The sequence below is a fragment of the Notothenia rossii genome (assembly GCF_949606895.1).
Source record: "Notothenia rossii genome assembly, chromosome: 3".
Classification (NCBI taxonomy): domain Eukaryota; kingdom Metazoa; phylum Chordata; class Actinopteri; order Perciformes; family Nototheniidae; genus Notothenia; species Notothenia rossii.
In genome coordinates this window covers 93,051,350-93,067,825 of record NC_136901.1, presented here as the reverse complement: position 1 = coordinate 93,067,825, position 16,476 = coordinate 93,051,350, and the positions used below count along the sequence as shown (strand labels likewise).

At 40.2% G+C, this 16,476-nt stretch overlaps 1 protein-coding gene across 1 annotated transcript; it reads left to right on the top strand.

The window, feature by feature from the left end:
- The first annotated feature begins 543 nt into the window (after positions 1–543).
- Positions 544–15,508, top strand: LOC307033888 (uncharacterized protein). Its single transcript, XM_079672523.1, has 2 exons — positions 544–1,300; positions 13,351–15,508. Exons 1-2 carry the CDS (start codon positions 1,042–1,044, stop codon positions 14,580–14,582), a joined length of 1,491 nt encoding a protein of 496 aa, XP_079528649.1. The 5' UTR covers positions 544–1,041; the 3' UTR covers positions 14,583–15,508.
- The last annotated feature ends 968 nt before the right edge of the window (positions 15,509–16,476 follow it).

Here is a 16,476-nt window from a genome sequence, read left to right as displayed (position 1 = left end):
TTTTAACTGTTGGATACAAACAGAAGGACGATAGCTCATATATGAGACTTCAAAGGTCTTTTATTTTGAAACTGTACATCAGATTGTCCTGATTCTCTCTGAGTGACAAGATGGGGTGTCCTGCTATCACCCTGGAGTGAAATAAGGCTTTGATAATTTGACAGTTTTTTATTTATTCTTGTGTAAAAACAGAAGGACGATAGCCCATATATGAGATTTTAAAAGTATTTTATTTTGAAACTCTACATCAGATTGTCCTTATTTTCTCTGATTGACCAGATGGGGTCTCCTGCTATAACCCTGTAGTGAAATAAGTATTTGATTGACTTCGAATGACTCTTTGATTATGGACAGTTTTCATTAAATAATAATCAAAATCTAGATGGACAATAGATCTAATTTGAGATTTTAAACAACATACATTTTAAATAGTGCTTCAGTTATTTTAGGAGTGTTGTGAGATGGTGTCAACATCAATTGAAATTATTCACCCAGTGGAAATGTCAGATCTTCATAACTGTATCCTTACATTTTACATTCACTCAGTTATAATGTGGTAGACATACGTAGTTTGTTTTAAATGATTATTGATCACATTATATAGTACATATATCTTAATTTAAGCTCCAGTATATATGAATATCTTTGGTGTGTTTTTTAGGTATATGTGTTATTGACCGAGTAAACGCTTTTATTTTGAAGGCAGTTTTTACAGGCTTCTACCGTAATTCATAGGATATTCGCGCACCGCAATACAATGTGCGGGCTGGCTTGACTGTGTTTTCCGAAGTGGGGGCTGGCATGACCGCAGTCTCTTTACCCAGTGTTTCCTGACATGAAACGTTTTATTTCACCTTGCTATGTGTTTTTAAAGTATATTAAAACAACTGGGACATTTCCGGGGACAGTTTCAACCGGGGACAGGCCAATACAACCGGGGAATGTCCCGGAAAACGGGGACGTCTGGTCACCAGACTATAGGAGCTAGCTTAGCATGCTAGCTGGAAACACGTTAATAACACTAATCAGATTGAGAGTTTGATGGAGAGAGAAACGGTGTGTTTGACGGAGTCTGCAGGAAAAGGTGATCTAGGAAACATGAGTAAAGTCCAAATGCTGCTGTCGTTGAAGAAGCAGCGACTTGCTGCTGCTGCTGAAAAGATATTTGCTCTGTTTGAACCGTTTGAACAAACAATAGCACAGCTCGAGGAGGACTTGTTTCTTTCCAAAGAGGAGAACAAGAGACTCCAGAAACTACTGGACGCTGTTTTACAGCCTCAGCTTCGGATACACAGAGCAGGTATGTTCCCTTTACTCTTCATTAACACTTTACACTCTTCAGTAACACTTTATTGTCACATTAATAACACTTTTGACCCTTTATCAGCACTTGCTGCAGGTACAGGGGCGGATCTAGACAAATATTCATTGGGTGGCAAGAGGGTGGCAGGAGAATTTGAGGGGTGGCATCCCCTGGCAGAAGTATATACTGATTTATTCGCAGTCAGATCAATCAATATTAACTTGGAAAGCCACAATATTAATATGTTGGCTCAATAACATTAGGTGACATTATTGTGGCACATCAGTAAAGCCTTAAATATAGATATATAGGGTGGCAGACATAATTTAATGAATTTTAACTGAACAATAACTGAATGAGTTTTTCTCACTCTTAGACCAGCAGGGGTACCAAATCTATGCAGACTGCTGCAATAAGTACATTAATTAACTGTCTCATCGATGTTTGTCTGAATGAATATGATACTATTAGACCCTCCAGAAAAACGCGATTCTGCGATCGCAGAATTTACCGCATAATCAGCAAAATGCCGCATATTTATCAAAAAGCCGCATAATCCCCGCATTTTTCCGCACAAAGTTGCAATTTCACCGCATAAAATCACATAAAACCCCGCATGTTTAATCGCATAATCAAGGATTTTTGCCCGCGTTTTTCTGGAGGGTCTATACTATTAACAATCATATAATTCCTATCAGTTGTCAATCAGTGTTATGATTCACTATTAATTTATTATTGAATAAATTATATATTTTGGAGGAGTTAATGATGAATGTTCCTCAAGATGCTTGCTCACCCTCCTTCAAATTTGAAAGACAAGTAATTATATCATGTATCAAAATTCAAAAGATTCAAAGGAACAGTTCAGCGCCCCACGACTTTACTGCAAACAGTCACAACCTTGACTTTACATCAGCAAGAACAAACATTAAAGAAGTGACTAACTGCATCAGTTAGTGTAGTAATGTGTTTTTATTACATGTACAGCACTTTGGCTCGATCAAAAATCGTTTTCAAATGTGCTTTATAAATAAAATTGTATTTGATTTGAGAGTTAAAAAAAAACGTGTATTCAGCTAAAACATATACATCGCTGCAGTTATGATCCAGTGGAAATTCCTTACCTACTGGCCTAGTTAAATCAAAGTGGTTACTTTTTTTTGGCTGGGCAGTGTAGTTTTACACACCGTCTTATTTGGCTTTCTCAGGACTTAAAACTGTTTTTTGGGGGGCAGACCCCCACAAAGAAATGTTTTTATTTACACACATACAAGGTCCTCATCTTAACAGTTGTTTATGCTCATCAAGTCATCCATGAGCAGAGCATCAAGTTCGGATACCTATAACAGCTGAATGCAGCTATTACCATTTTGTTCTCGCGCCGGGGGGGGGGGTTACAAGGCTCGCGTCTTGTGCTGCATTCACTTGCACTCGGACATTAGAGATTTTCTCTCATAAATGTCAGATGAGCCACAACTTTTCTTTCAAAACAAAGATGCCAACTGGGGTGGCAAGGCTATTTTTTAGGGTGGCAGTTGACACCCCATGCCACCCTGGTAGATCCGCCCCTGTGCAGGTAGTAGATCCTGAAGGAGAAGTACAAACACCACACTGTGAAAATACTCCATTAGAAGTTAAAGTACTGCATTCATATCTTTAAGTAAAAGTATGTAAGTATTATGAGACAAATGTACTTAATTATAATAATTATAATTTATTACAGAAGAGCAAACCTTCCAAAATAAATATATTTATAAAAATAAATACATTCAATAATATGCCGTTTAATGTACTAATTTAAATATTAACCATACATGTAGGCACTCGTTGATTAAATGTGACATAAATTGATCATTTAGTTTTAATGTGCTTATTTATTCACCTTTTCTTTTTAAATGTGTAAAAAGGAAATAAAAAAAATACTTTGGATTAATTCAAATTGCAGGAGAATAATTCATTAAAAAATCAATAACAAATATGTTCAATCATAAATTAAAAACATCTAAAATGTTACTTGATAAAGAATAGGGGAACTAGCACAAAGGTCATAAAGTAATTCAAACATTAATATAAATTAATGTAAAATCTCATCAATCAAGTATTGCCAACATGTATTTATAATATATTCTGTATATATATATATATATATATATATATATATATATATATATATATATATACATACACACAGAATATATATTTTAAGAGAGATATACACTAGTATTAGATGCAGTCAAAAGTTTGGACACATATTCTCATTCAAATTTTTTATTTATTTAAATTGGTTCTACATTGTAGATTAATACTGAAGCCATCAAAACTATAAAACAACACATATGGAATTATTATAGCGTTCAGTGGTTTTTGTGAGTGCACTTGAGGATACATTCAAAGTTCTTGACATTTTCCGGATCGACTGGCCTTCATTTCTTAAAGTGATGATGATGGACGGTGGTTTCTCTTCACTAAGTTGAGTGGGTCTTGCCATACTATGGCTCAACGCTAACTTTTAAAAGTGGTTGCCAGGCTGGCAACCAGGTATCAGCTTTTGGTTGCCAAAACTGAAAATACGGTTGCCATTTTTAGTCACCTTATATTTTAAATAATTAAGATATTATACAGTTATACATCAACTTAATAATGAACATGTTACACAAAAGAATGTTCAAATGCTTTACAATAAGTAATTAACACAATTATTTGAAACTAAAATGGCAGTAAACTTGTCCACCCTCAATTGCTGGTATACAAAACACCAGTAGTGTAGCTGTTGTCATCTTCTTCACAGACCCCCCAAAAAGGAATTGAGCAAGTCACTAGTTCCTTCGTCATCCATTGTCTTCCTTTCAAATCTGGGTTTTCTTGACCTTTGTGCTGACCCCCACCATAGATCCATTGGCACTTCAGCATTGAAGTCTTGGATTGTGGTTCTGTCATTGGCCAGACTAATACATTTCAAATGTTAAATAAATGAAAACCATTCACAGTTAAGAATTAGATATGAATTATTAATGCTGTAAATTACCTTTTTAATATGTATATACTATATTTAAAATGTGTTACCTTTTTATAGAAGTGATTATATTTGTATGCCAATATTTTCCTATGGTACAGTTTTGTTTTGCACTTTTATTTTGGTAGTAATAAGATCGGGACTCTTATTTTGAAGGAACTTTTACCGGAAGTGAATGGACAACAACAACAACATTCCTCTTTGCTTTTCGATTCACCTTGCGCTTTATCAGTTGAATCACTTTGAACATTCGTTTGAGATGTTGACGGGTTGGCCAAACTTGGCCTGTGCTAATTAAACAACTGCAATAAAACAACTACTTCAGACTGACTAACACCTGCAGCTAAATCCAGGCAAGCAATGCACAATAACCAACAGAACCACATCAGAAATTGCACACATAGCTACACGGGCAGTTCAGGCAACAGGTATGCCACAGAGAGAAAGGGGTGTGCATTTCACTCACCCTGTTTGAAGAGGAAGGCCATTCTCCTGTCTTTCATGGTAGCGAAGTGGTCAATAACAATGTCATAGAACTTCCCAGTGGCCTTTAGGTCCTCCACAACAACAGCGTCAATGGATATTGTGGCTAGGTTGACAAGTCTGTGCTGTCAACACGTGTTCCTCAGATACGTTTTGATCCTTTTTAATAATAATAATACATTACATTTATAAAGCGCTTTTCCTGGTGCTCAAAGCGCTTACAAGCAAGTAAAACAAAATAACAACAAAAGTAGAAAGTGCTAAGGTAGGAGGAATAAGGGCAAGGGGTTAGTGGATTAGGAGTTGAAGGCAAGAGTGAAAAGGTGAGTTTTAAGGGGTTGTTTGAATGATGTGAGAGTGTTGGCGGATCTGACGTGGCTGGGGAGGGAGCTCCAGAGTGGGGGAGGCTGCTGCGAAGGCCCTGTCACCCCAGGTCCGGAGCTTTGTCCTGATGGGCTGCAGTAGGTTAGCTTCAGCAGACCTGAGGCGACGGGTGGGGGTGTGTCGTTGGATGAGGTCACAGAGGTAGGGGGGGGCAAGGTTGTTGAGGGCTTTGAAAGTGAAAAGTAATATTTTAAAGTCAATGCGTTGTTTGATGGGGAGCCAGTGGAGGTCGTGGAGGATAGGGGTGATGTGGTCGGAGCGTCGGGTGGAGGTGAGCAAGCGGGCAGCTGAGTTTTGGACATATTGAAGTTTTTTTTGTGTGAATGCAAGTGATCAAAAAAGTATGCTGTTGCAGTAATCCAGTCGGGATGTTATAAAGGCATGGATCAGAGTTTCAGCGGCGGTCGATGAGAGGGAGGGTCTAATGCGGGCGATGTTCTTTAAATGGAAGAATGCGTTTTTTGTGACCTGGTTGACGTGAGGGAAGAAAGTGAGGGTGGGGTTGAGGATGATGTCAAGGTTACGGATGTGAGTGGAGGGGTTGACAATGGAGCCATCAATGGTAAGAGAAAAATCTTGGGTTGAGCGGGTAAGTGAGTTTGGGCCAATGATTATAAGTTCTGATTTGTCACAGTTAAGTGTGTTAAGTTAATTGTTTTGCATCCAAATTTTAATATCAGTGAGGCAGCTGCTGAGCTGGGAGTGTGTGGTTGGATAAATTGATTTTTTTGAGAAGTAGAGCTGTGTGTCATCAGCATAACAGTGGAACTGGAGTTGGTGTTAACAGAGGATTTGTCCAATTGGGAGGATGTAGATGATGAACATAAGGGGACCAAGTACAGAACCCTGAGGGACGCCATGATTGACAGGGGCTGTGGGGGATTTGGAGTTGTTAATGGAGATGAATTGATGTCTGTCAGAGAGATATGATTTAAACCAGGAGAGGGCAGTACCGGTAATGCCAATGGAAGATTGGAGGCGGTTGATGAGGATGGAATGGTTGATCGTGTCAAATACGGCTGTTAGGTGAAGGAGAATGAGAATTGAGAGGGAACCAGAGTCAGCAGAGAGGAGAATGTCATTGGTCACCTTGAGTAGGGCAGATTCTGTGCTGTGGCGAGTACGGAAACCAGATTGAAAAGGTTCATGAAGGTTATTGCAGTCCAGATGGGATTTTAGTTGCAAGGCAACAGTTCGCTCCAGAATCTTTGACAGGAATGGGAGGTTAGAGATGGGCCGGTAGTTATTGAGGGAATCAGGGTTGAGACCAGGTTTTTTGAGTATGGGAGTGACAGCAGCGAGTTTCAGATCAGGGGGTACGAGTCCAGTGGACAGAGAGGAGTTAATGACTCTGGTGATAAGATGAGTGAGTTGGTGGAGGCAGGCCTTGACAAGGGTGGAGGGCATGGGGTCCAGGATGGAAGTTGAGGTATTCATGCCGGTGACTTGGGTAACTATGTCCAGTGAAGTAATTTGCTGTAAAAGGGTGCCTGGAAGACGGAGGGTAGGCAGGTTCCGGAAAAGGATGGGTGGTGGACGAGACGGAGGAGTTGGCTATGTTGCTGTGTATTGTTTCAATTTTGCCTTGGAGGAATGAGAGGAAGGATTCACACTTTGAGGTGGTGAAGGAGTTGGAGATATTATCCATGGGGTTGAGGAGCTTGTTAATAGTTGAAAAAGGGACTTTGGGTTATTGCTGCCAGATTATATTACAGAGGAGTAGTGGAAGGAGCGTGCACTGTTGAGGGCATCTTTGTACTGCTGTTGATGCAGTCTATAAATGTCTTTGTGGATAGTGAGACCAGTTCGTTTAGCATGTCTTTCGAGCTGGCGACCTTTCGTTTTGAGGCAACGGAGATAATCGGTGTACCAGAGGGCCGAGTGAGTGAAAGAGAGATACTTGGTTTTTATTGGAGCGAGTTGGTTGAGACAGGAGGAGAGAGCATTGTTGTAGGTGTTGACCAGGTTAGTAGGGGAAACATTCTGGGTGACGGTGGAGTCAGGGATAGTGTCAGCCAGTAGGGAGGAAAGGGAGGAGGGGTGTATGGACTTGATATTCCGGAATTGTATGGTGCGCTTCTGCTTGATGAGGGGGGTTGGGGTTAGGATGTCCATGATGAGGGCCAGGTGATCGGAGATGGTGAGGTCATAGGTGGTCAGGTTGCTGATGGCGATGCCAGTGGTGCAAATCAGGTCCAGTGTGTGACCTTTTTTATGGGTGGGAAAATCAACATGTTGTGTGATATTGAAACAGTTGAGTATGTCCAGGAGTTCTGTAGCGATATTGGAGTCGTTTGAGTCGACATGAATATTGAAATCACCAAGTAATAATACAGATGGAGAGATAGAGCAAAGTTGTGTGAGGAATTCAGCAAGATCCGAGGGGAAAGCAGGGTTTGGTTTGGGGAGACGGTAAATGACTGCTGTAACCAGGGGCTTTGGACAAGACAGTTTAAATGCAAGGTGTTCAAATGAGGAGGGGCAAGGGATGCTTATTGCAATTGTTTTAATATTATTTCTTAGAATTGTGGCAATTCCACCTCCACGCCCATGGTCGCGTGGTTTTTCAATATATGTGTATCCTGGGGGTGTTGTCTGGTTGAGGGAGAAGTATTCCTGTGGTTTTTGCCAAGTTTCTGTGATACAGAGAAAGTCCAGATTATTGTCAGTGATGGATTCATTGAGAATTTTTAGACAGGAAAAGGAGCGCTCTGCTGATGTGCTGGTTGCTGGTATCGTGAGCATGAGCTGGAGTAGCTTGTAGACCTCGGAGAGTGTGCCCCGTAGGTCATCCTCAATAAGAAGCTGTATCAGCTTTCCTGGTGGCTTGTGAAACAACCTGTTGTTGTACAGCATGTGCAGCTCATTCCTTAACTTCTGCTCATCAAAGAATGGATTGGTGTTGATCAGCTGAGCCAGCTCACTCCTGGGAAATGCAGCAGGCTTGCAGAACGATGCGAATGATGTGTGTTCCAGTATCCGAAAAAAGTTCAGGTGCTCCATATCTGCAAATCTTTGGGTCATGTGCAACACTATGCCGTCAACAACCTGGAAGTAAAGACGCCGGAAAGACACAACCGTTTCCTCGTCTCCTTCTTGGCGCTGGTTAAACCCCTGCTCCAGGTCGTCCCAGCCGTGGCGACGTCGTTTACGTCGGGGCACGGGATCGCAGACTGCTTTGACCGTGTCATCGTAAATGCGACTGAATGTCTCATCTGTTCTTGTGGCTTTGAGAGCGCTGAGAGTGCTCATGATCCGATCTTGGCATTTTTTGATGTCCGCCGTCTTGCTTTGCAGAACCTGGAAGAGTGGTTCTGTGAGGCCGAAGCAGGAAGCAGGAATTCCGAGCAGGAAGGTGAAGTCAAAATCCTCAAGTTTTTGCTTCAAGGAAGCACTCTGTGCAATGGTGTCTTTGTCCCATCCCTGCTCTGTCATTATCCTGTCAAAAGCGATACAGAGCGATCCGCGTCCTTCATGGATGGCGATTACTGCGCGGCTTTTAAAGTTCCATCTCACAGCAGAACCCCCTGGTACACACACAGCTCGATCAACTTCAGACAGTAGTGCTGATCTCTTACATGAACGTGAGAAATAATTGTGGAAGGCATCGAGATTGGCAAAAAACAGTTTGGCTGCTTGAATGTTGTTTGTGCCTTGTGCTAAAACCACATTTAATTTGTGAGCATAACAGTGGATGAATAGCGCATTGGGGCAGTGTGCTTTCACTAAAGCCTGAACGCCACCGTGCTGTCCACTCATGCAGCTTGCTCCGTCATAAGTCTGACAGATCAATTTGTTTGTTGGACTGTAGTTCCCGATGGCTCTCATGACAACTGATGTTACAGCTTTTGCGTCTCTTTCCAAGCTGACATCAAAAAAGCCGAGGAAACGTTCACACACACTGCCTTTTTCATTCACATATCTGATTATGATAGTGAATTGGCACTTATTGGAGATGTCTGATGGGTCATCCACTTGTACAGCAATGAAAGGAGAAATGTGTATTTCTTTATCAGTTTCATCCTGGATACAACGAGCTATGCTCTCAATGATGTCATTTTGTATGGTGTTTGACATACCGCTGAAGACGGTTGACGATCCCAAGTGCTCCGCGAGTGCAGTGTCAAACTCTGCAAATGCACGTACCAGCTTTACGAAATTGCCCCCGTTAGAGCTGCCAGCTGCCTCATTGTGTCCCCTGAATGCTTGCTCTTGACGGGCAAGGTACAGAGCGGCAATGATGAGTTTCCTCAGAATATCCCGGTTCTTTTGTACTTGTTCGTTGTGCTTCTTTGTGCTAATGGTTCTTGCTACATCCAGAGCCTCGTCAATCCTGACGCGTCCAAAAAGCTTTAATTTCACAGCACAATCTATATGATTTTTGGATTTACCGTGCCTCTCAATTGCCCGTGACAGGTTGGCAAGGTCGATGAATCCTGAAGTTGCCCAAGGATTGTTCAGGGGGCACGAATCCTTGTCAAAAAGAAAACATGGCCAGCAAAATAGACGCTGAAGTTTAGCGCTTCCAGTTGGCCACTCCGTGTGGACATAATTGTCCGTCCGATTCGCTCCCTTATTCCTCTGTGTACACAGCTCGAGTGTGGGCGTTGGCCTGTCATCTGCTTTAATTTTTAGTTGCTGCTGTTGCGGAAGTTTAGTGAAGTTATGCTTAATTAAGTACGTCAAATCTCCTCCCTCCATAATGCTTCATTTGCTTGATAATTTCTAACGGCGGTAGGATGACAGTTACAGTACTACGTAGTAAAACTGATGTTGATGCGATTTGATTGGATTGTGAGGAAAGGGATTCCCTTGCCTCACAATCCAATCAAATCGCCAGCCTCCAAGGGAAGGCAGAGGCGGCGGGCTTCCCTTGGCATGGCCCTGACCAATCACAGGTTGGCAGGGGCATGACGTGGGCCTCATCTGATTGGTCAATCCCTTGACCTCTGTCATTGCCAACAAAGGGTATATAACAAAGTATTGAGATTAACTTTTGTTATTGAACAAATACTTATTTTCCACCATAATTTGAAAATAAATTCTTTAAAAATCAGACAGTGTGATTTTCTGGATTTTTTTTTTTCTCATTTTATCTCTCATAGTTGAGGTATACCTAGGATGAAAATTACAGGCCTCTCTCATCTTTTTAAGTGGGAGAACTTGCACAATTGGTGGCTGACTAAATACTTTTTTGCCCCACTGTATATAAAAACAAAATTATAATTTTTTATTTTTTTTAAATACTTTGAGTTTCAGGGCAGCGCAGCGCCCCTCCAAGACAATGGTAGGGGAAACACTGTACTAGCATTCTTTTACTTAAATAAGGTTTGAATTAGGGCTGTGCAATCAATCATATTTTAATCTCTATTACAATTTTGGCTTGCAACGAATATGTAAACAACGCAATCGAAAAAACCCGATTATTTTGCTGCATTCCCTTGCGTTATACATACAAACTATTTTTCTTACTTTTATTTTTTTTATTATATTTTTATTAGATCATAACTTAGTACTTTTTTAACATATGTAACATTAAGCTGTCTGTGGCTCTTTCCTGCTGTAACGATGCAAGTGTCCCCTCTGTGGGACTAATAAAGGTATTCTGATTCTGACATCCTGCCCCCCCCCCCCTCCCCCTCCCTAAAAGCCCTCAGCCAGGTTATGTTGTGACTTGCAGTCTGTTTAATAAATGCATATAAACACTTCACAAGGGAAGCTTTAGTTGCCGTGTCTTTATCCTCCGGTCTCTAGCGTACAGTCAACTTTTACTAACTATCAATATTGACCAGAAATAATCGTGATTATGATTTTTGCCATAATCGAGCAGCCCTTGTTTGAATGCAGGATTTTAATTTGTAACACAGTATTTTCATTCTATAATGTAGGCGTAGTGCATCTGTGAACAATCCCAAATACAATTCATTGTTTACATTGCGGTTAGTGCTAAACCAGAAGAAAAAACCCTTTTTCATTTTTAACTGTAAGTGGAAAGCCAACACACCAACATATGTTCCAGATGTCGAAAGTAGGGATCGACCGATATGGCTTTTCCAAGGCCGATACTGATACCGATTATTTGTAATCAAGGAGACCGACAACCGATATTTGGAACAGATATACATTTGCAGTAAAATCAGAAAATCTTGGTGTCAAAATGTAGAATAACACAAACTCCAACACAACTTGTTTGAAATGCATTTAAGCATATATTATGTTTAACTAACTTTTAAGCATCTTACAACTGGTTTCCTCTCTATATTTATTATATCAAAAACAATGCCTGTCTATCTAGCATAAAATCCCAATAAGCTGCTAGCAACTGTAAAACACTGTGTAATAGTAATGTAATGTTTTGCAAACTATTAAAAGTGAGGCTATTACAATATACCTAACGTTAGTCTAGTAGCCTCACTTCTAATATGTTGCTAAACATTTGCTAGATACGTGTTGGCTAGCTAATGAGCTTCACATATCAACCTGAAAAACTGCGAGGCTCCACTCGCAGCCCCCCCCCCCACTCCGCACCACAGTTACTCCGCTGCGAGACGCTGCACGCACCCCCAACTCTGACTGACTTCCTGCGTCCCTGTGTAACTGGGAAACTGATAGAATTGGATCATAAAATAGTGGTGTTTTTGCAACTTCAGCTGAGGGGATTGGGATGTTTATTGAACTTCAGTTTAACACATGTATGGCTCTGCCGCTCAGCGCTGCTGCTTGCTTCTGTCTGTGTCTGCGTTCTTTCGCACCTGCCTGTAATCTGAGAAGGTCCCGCCTCTCTGGCTGGCTCCCGCCCGGAAAATCTTCAGTGTTGATTGACACTTCAGTAATAGCCTATCAGATAGCGCTATGGGCGGGACATTGCTCGTGTACAGAGTTGGGCAAGTTACTTTTAAAAAGTAACTCGTAATAGTTATAGTTACTGCTCTCAAAAAAGTGACTAGTTACTTTATTAGTTACTAAATTATAAAAGTAACAAGTTACTTTACTTTACTTTAAACATAATAACAATAAAAATAAATGTTTTTGTGTTGTTCTGGCACAGTAAGAGAAAAGACAACTCCCCATAATTGTAGCAATTATCATTATGAAATGTAGTGGAACAATAAAACACAAAAGATATGTTTAGACATTTTGACAGGCACTGCCGATGGTTGAGATGGTGGCAACTAGTTTTATAGCCCCATGTACATTAGTTAGGTGCTTCAGGAGATTGGCATTGCTGTTATTCGATGTGGACAATGCTTTCTGTCCTGCACACAGTTTACATTTGACCGTAATATCTTTTGCGTCCTTTATCCCCACAAATTGAAAATAGCGGTTATATTTCCAAGTTGTAAATGCGCTGCTGCTCTCGCTGATACTTGCATCTGCCATTGCGTGTGTGTGTGTGCTGGTGGTGAGCGTTGCTGTGTAGGTGTGTGTGTTAGCAAGTGTTTGTGTGTCTGTGTATTTTCCCCATAAGGCAAGACCCGCCCAACTCTGTCTCTGATTGGCTTACCCTGAAATGTTACCCCGCGTTAACCAATCATAACTCCTCTCTGGTCACTCTCACTTTTCCATGGTACTGTGAGAGGACATCGCTGTATTCGCCTGTAAATTACATCTGCAGGGAGATTCGGTTCAGTTCCATCACATAATGTAACGCAGTAACGCACCCATTTAAATCACAGTAACTATAACGGCGTTACTTAATGGGAATAGGTAACTAGTAACGCTATTAGTTACCGCAAAAAGTAGTTGCGTTATAGTAACGAGTTACTATAACGCGTTAGTCCCAACACTGCTCGTGTACACAGAGTGGTGACTGCAGCCAGAGAAACGGCCGCATCAGAGCCAAAGTTTTATCTGCAATTTGATTAAAAAAAAGGCCGATACCGATAATCAGTCAAATGCGGAATATTGGCCCTGACCCCTAGTCGAAAGGTCATTATCTCGTGACCTCTTTACGTGTAATTCATACCCTGTCAGAATATGAACCACCTAACTAACAACACTTAACTGTATTATCCTGAGGAGGGCCTCTTTGCACTTCTGCTCACCCCTAATAACTGCGGACGGGAAGATGGGCCTCTCTTCTCTGGAAACTGTAATTCAATAACATACCTAATTATATTGACTAAGTCCAAAACTGATATCACAGCGTGTTTCCTGTTTCCTGCAGATGTCCAGCAGCTGGTGGTGGTTAAAGAAGAGCCTCTCCCTGACCAGCAGGAGTGGAGCACAAGTGTGGACCAGGAGGACCCAGAGCCCCCCCCACACATTAAGCAGGAACAGGAGGAACTCAGGATCAGTCAGGAGGGAGAGCAGCTTCAGGAGCTGGAGGAGACTGATATCACCAAGTCCACTTTCACTCCTGACCCTGTGAAGAGTGAAGATGATAAAGGGAAACCTCAGTCCTCACAGCCTCATCAAAGACAAACTGAACACATGGAAACAGAAGCTGATGGAGATGATTGTCGAGGACCAGAACCAGCCAGGAACTCAGATCCAGAGAGCAGTTTACTACCAAAGACTGAGGACCACACTGGAGACTCTTCTGAAGACACTGATGACTCTTCTGAACCTGATGCTGAACACAGTGCTGATTGGAAGGAGACCAGAGAACCTGCCTCAGGCTCAAACTCACTGAAAAATAGACAAGAATCTTTCAGTGATCCCCGACATAGTGCTGAAAAGAAACCACTCAGCTGCTCAGTCTGTAAGAAAGCTTTTAAATATGGAAGAGATCTAAATAGACACATGAGAATCCACACAGGAGAGAAACCCTTTCACTGCTCAGTTTGTGAGAAAGCTTTTTCACTGAATATAACTTTAAAGACACACATGAGAATCCACACAGGAGAGAAACCATTCAAATGCTCAATTTGTGAGAAAGCTTTTTCACGGAGTGAACTTGTAAAGACACACATGATATTCCACACAGGAGAGGAACCATTCAAATGCTCAGTTTGTGAGAAAGCTTTTAGATATAGAAAGAATCTAGATCGACACATGAGAATCCACAGAGGAGAGAAACCATTCAAATGCTCAGTTTGTGAGAAAGCTTTTTCACGGAGTGAACATTTAAAGACACACATGAGAATCCACAGAGGAGAGAAACCATTCAAATGCTCAGTTTGTGAGAAAGCTTTTTCACAGAGTGAACATTTAAAGACACACATGATATTCCACACAGGAGAGAAACCATTCAAATGCTCAGTTTGTGAGAAAGCTTTTTCACGGAGTGGAAATTTAAAGATTCACATGAGAGTCCACACAGGAGAGGAAATATACAGCTGCAATGTTTGTGACAAAATATTTCGATGGCATGGTCATTTCCAAAGGCACAAGTGTGTTGGTCGTCAGTCCTCACAGCTTAATGAAATTCAAACTGAGGATAACGGAGAGGCATAGCCTCCAATCAGCAGCTCAGCTGAACACATGGAAACAGAAGCTGATGGAGAGGACAATGAATAAGTCTTATGACTGTTCACACGTGAGAGAAATCTGTCTGACTGGATTAACATTGTTGTACAACATCCATATAAGACTTAAATGAACTCCATCTGTATCAACATAAGTGGACAATATGTTTAATGTTTTTGTCATTCTGATGTATACGTTAACCACTGACTGTTGATGAACCATTTTATTTTGGATTGAGGGCTCCAAGTTTCCGTATAGGATGATTTGATGTATTGTTCTTTATTTCTAAATGTGTTGTATCATTGCTATCCTGGTAATGAGCCCTGTTTTACATAAATGTACCTGTTATCGGAGTGTTTTTGCTTCTGTAACTGTAAGGGAATACATTTTCCTATTTTGTATCCTGATGACCTAATGCCGTTACATGTAATACGTTACTCCCTAAGCCTGTTTTCACCCATCTGCAACCGATTCGCTAATAATCACAAACGTTCATTTCTTTGACCCCTTGACTGTTAGAGCTGGGTCAAAACTTCAGGACCTACAATGGCAGAGACCAGATGGATTCAGTCTTTTAACAAAGTTTAATAAAGGAAAAAAGTAGCAACTAAAAAACAATCCACAAAATGAAGGTGAATCTAGTTCACGCTGGTGGCGGCGGCAGGACTCAGGCTGGCTCGAGCAGACACTGGAACAACAGAGGAAAAAACAAGGTTACTCTTCAACAAAAACCGCAAAAGAAAATCACACTAAGCTAGGCTACTACGATGTTCAGCTCTACCGAGTGAGACGGAATTATCTGGCACATTTTACAACTGGTAGATTGTCAATTACTTTACATGTTCTTAAAGACTGTGACTCTAAAAGGCAAGTTTGTGATTTCTAAATGCACTATTAAATAGCCCTGCTATATACTATGACCATTCTTTTGTTATTTAGAAATATGGTTCAAATGGAGTAATTGGAGTTGTCTGATGCACTTGATACAATTTGACGTGATGTGTTTATTCAAACCCATTTCAACAAACAATGTCATGACTTTTTTTCAAGATCTTTTAGACAAACTATACTATGACTTTCTTTCTTTTTTTTAAATCCTATACTGACATTGCAGAAAAACTACATAATATACTTCTTAACTACATACTATACTTGTACTTTTTTTTCAAGATACTTTTGACATACTATACTAGTACTTTTAAAATAAATGTACGGACATTCTACACTGACAGTTTTTAAATTATATATATGAAATACTATGCTAAGACTATGAACAGATTTATGCTTTTTTTCCTTCTACAAAGATACTTATAGCTAAACTTTAATGGATACAAACTTTACAACTTGGTCAAATATGAATTAATTTGTAATGAATTGAGTTTCTTAAAGATTCAAAATCTAAAAGTTTGTGATTTTAACACTGTTTCGGTGAAACAATACAGTTTTGATAACTTTAATAACCTGACTTTTTTTTAAATGTTTTTTAGATGCTTTACTGTGAATTATTTAATGTTATTCTAACATTACTTTTTTTCAACATGCTGTTTTCATATTTTCCACATACTGTGCTATTTATTTCCCTCTATGACTTCGTTCATTATATTTTGAAAAACTACACAGATTTTTTATCAACATACAACTATTACAACATACAACTCACTTTTTGTGAAGTATTTCAACATACCTGTACCTTCTTTTCTTTTTTGAAGGGTTCCAGGATATTTTGCACTTCATGCATAAAATCTTTCATCTTTCTTGAAACTGACATTTGAGGAAAAAATCCCTTACTTAATAAATACTGTTTTTGATACTCTATTATATACAAAAGTATATCATATTGATATATAATATTTAATTTATTGATAATATATAATATAATCAA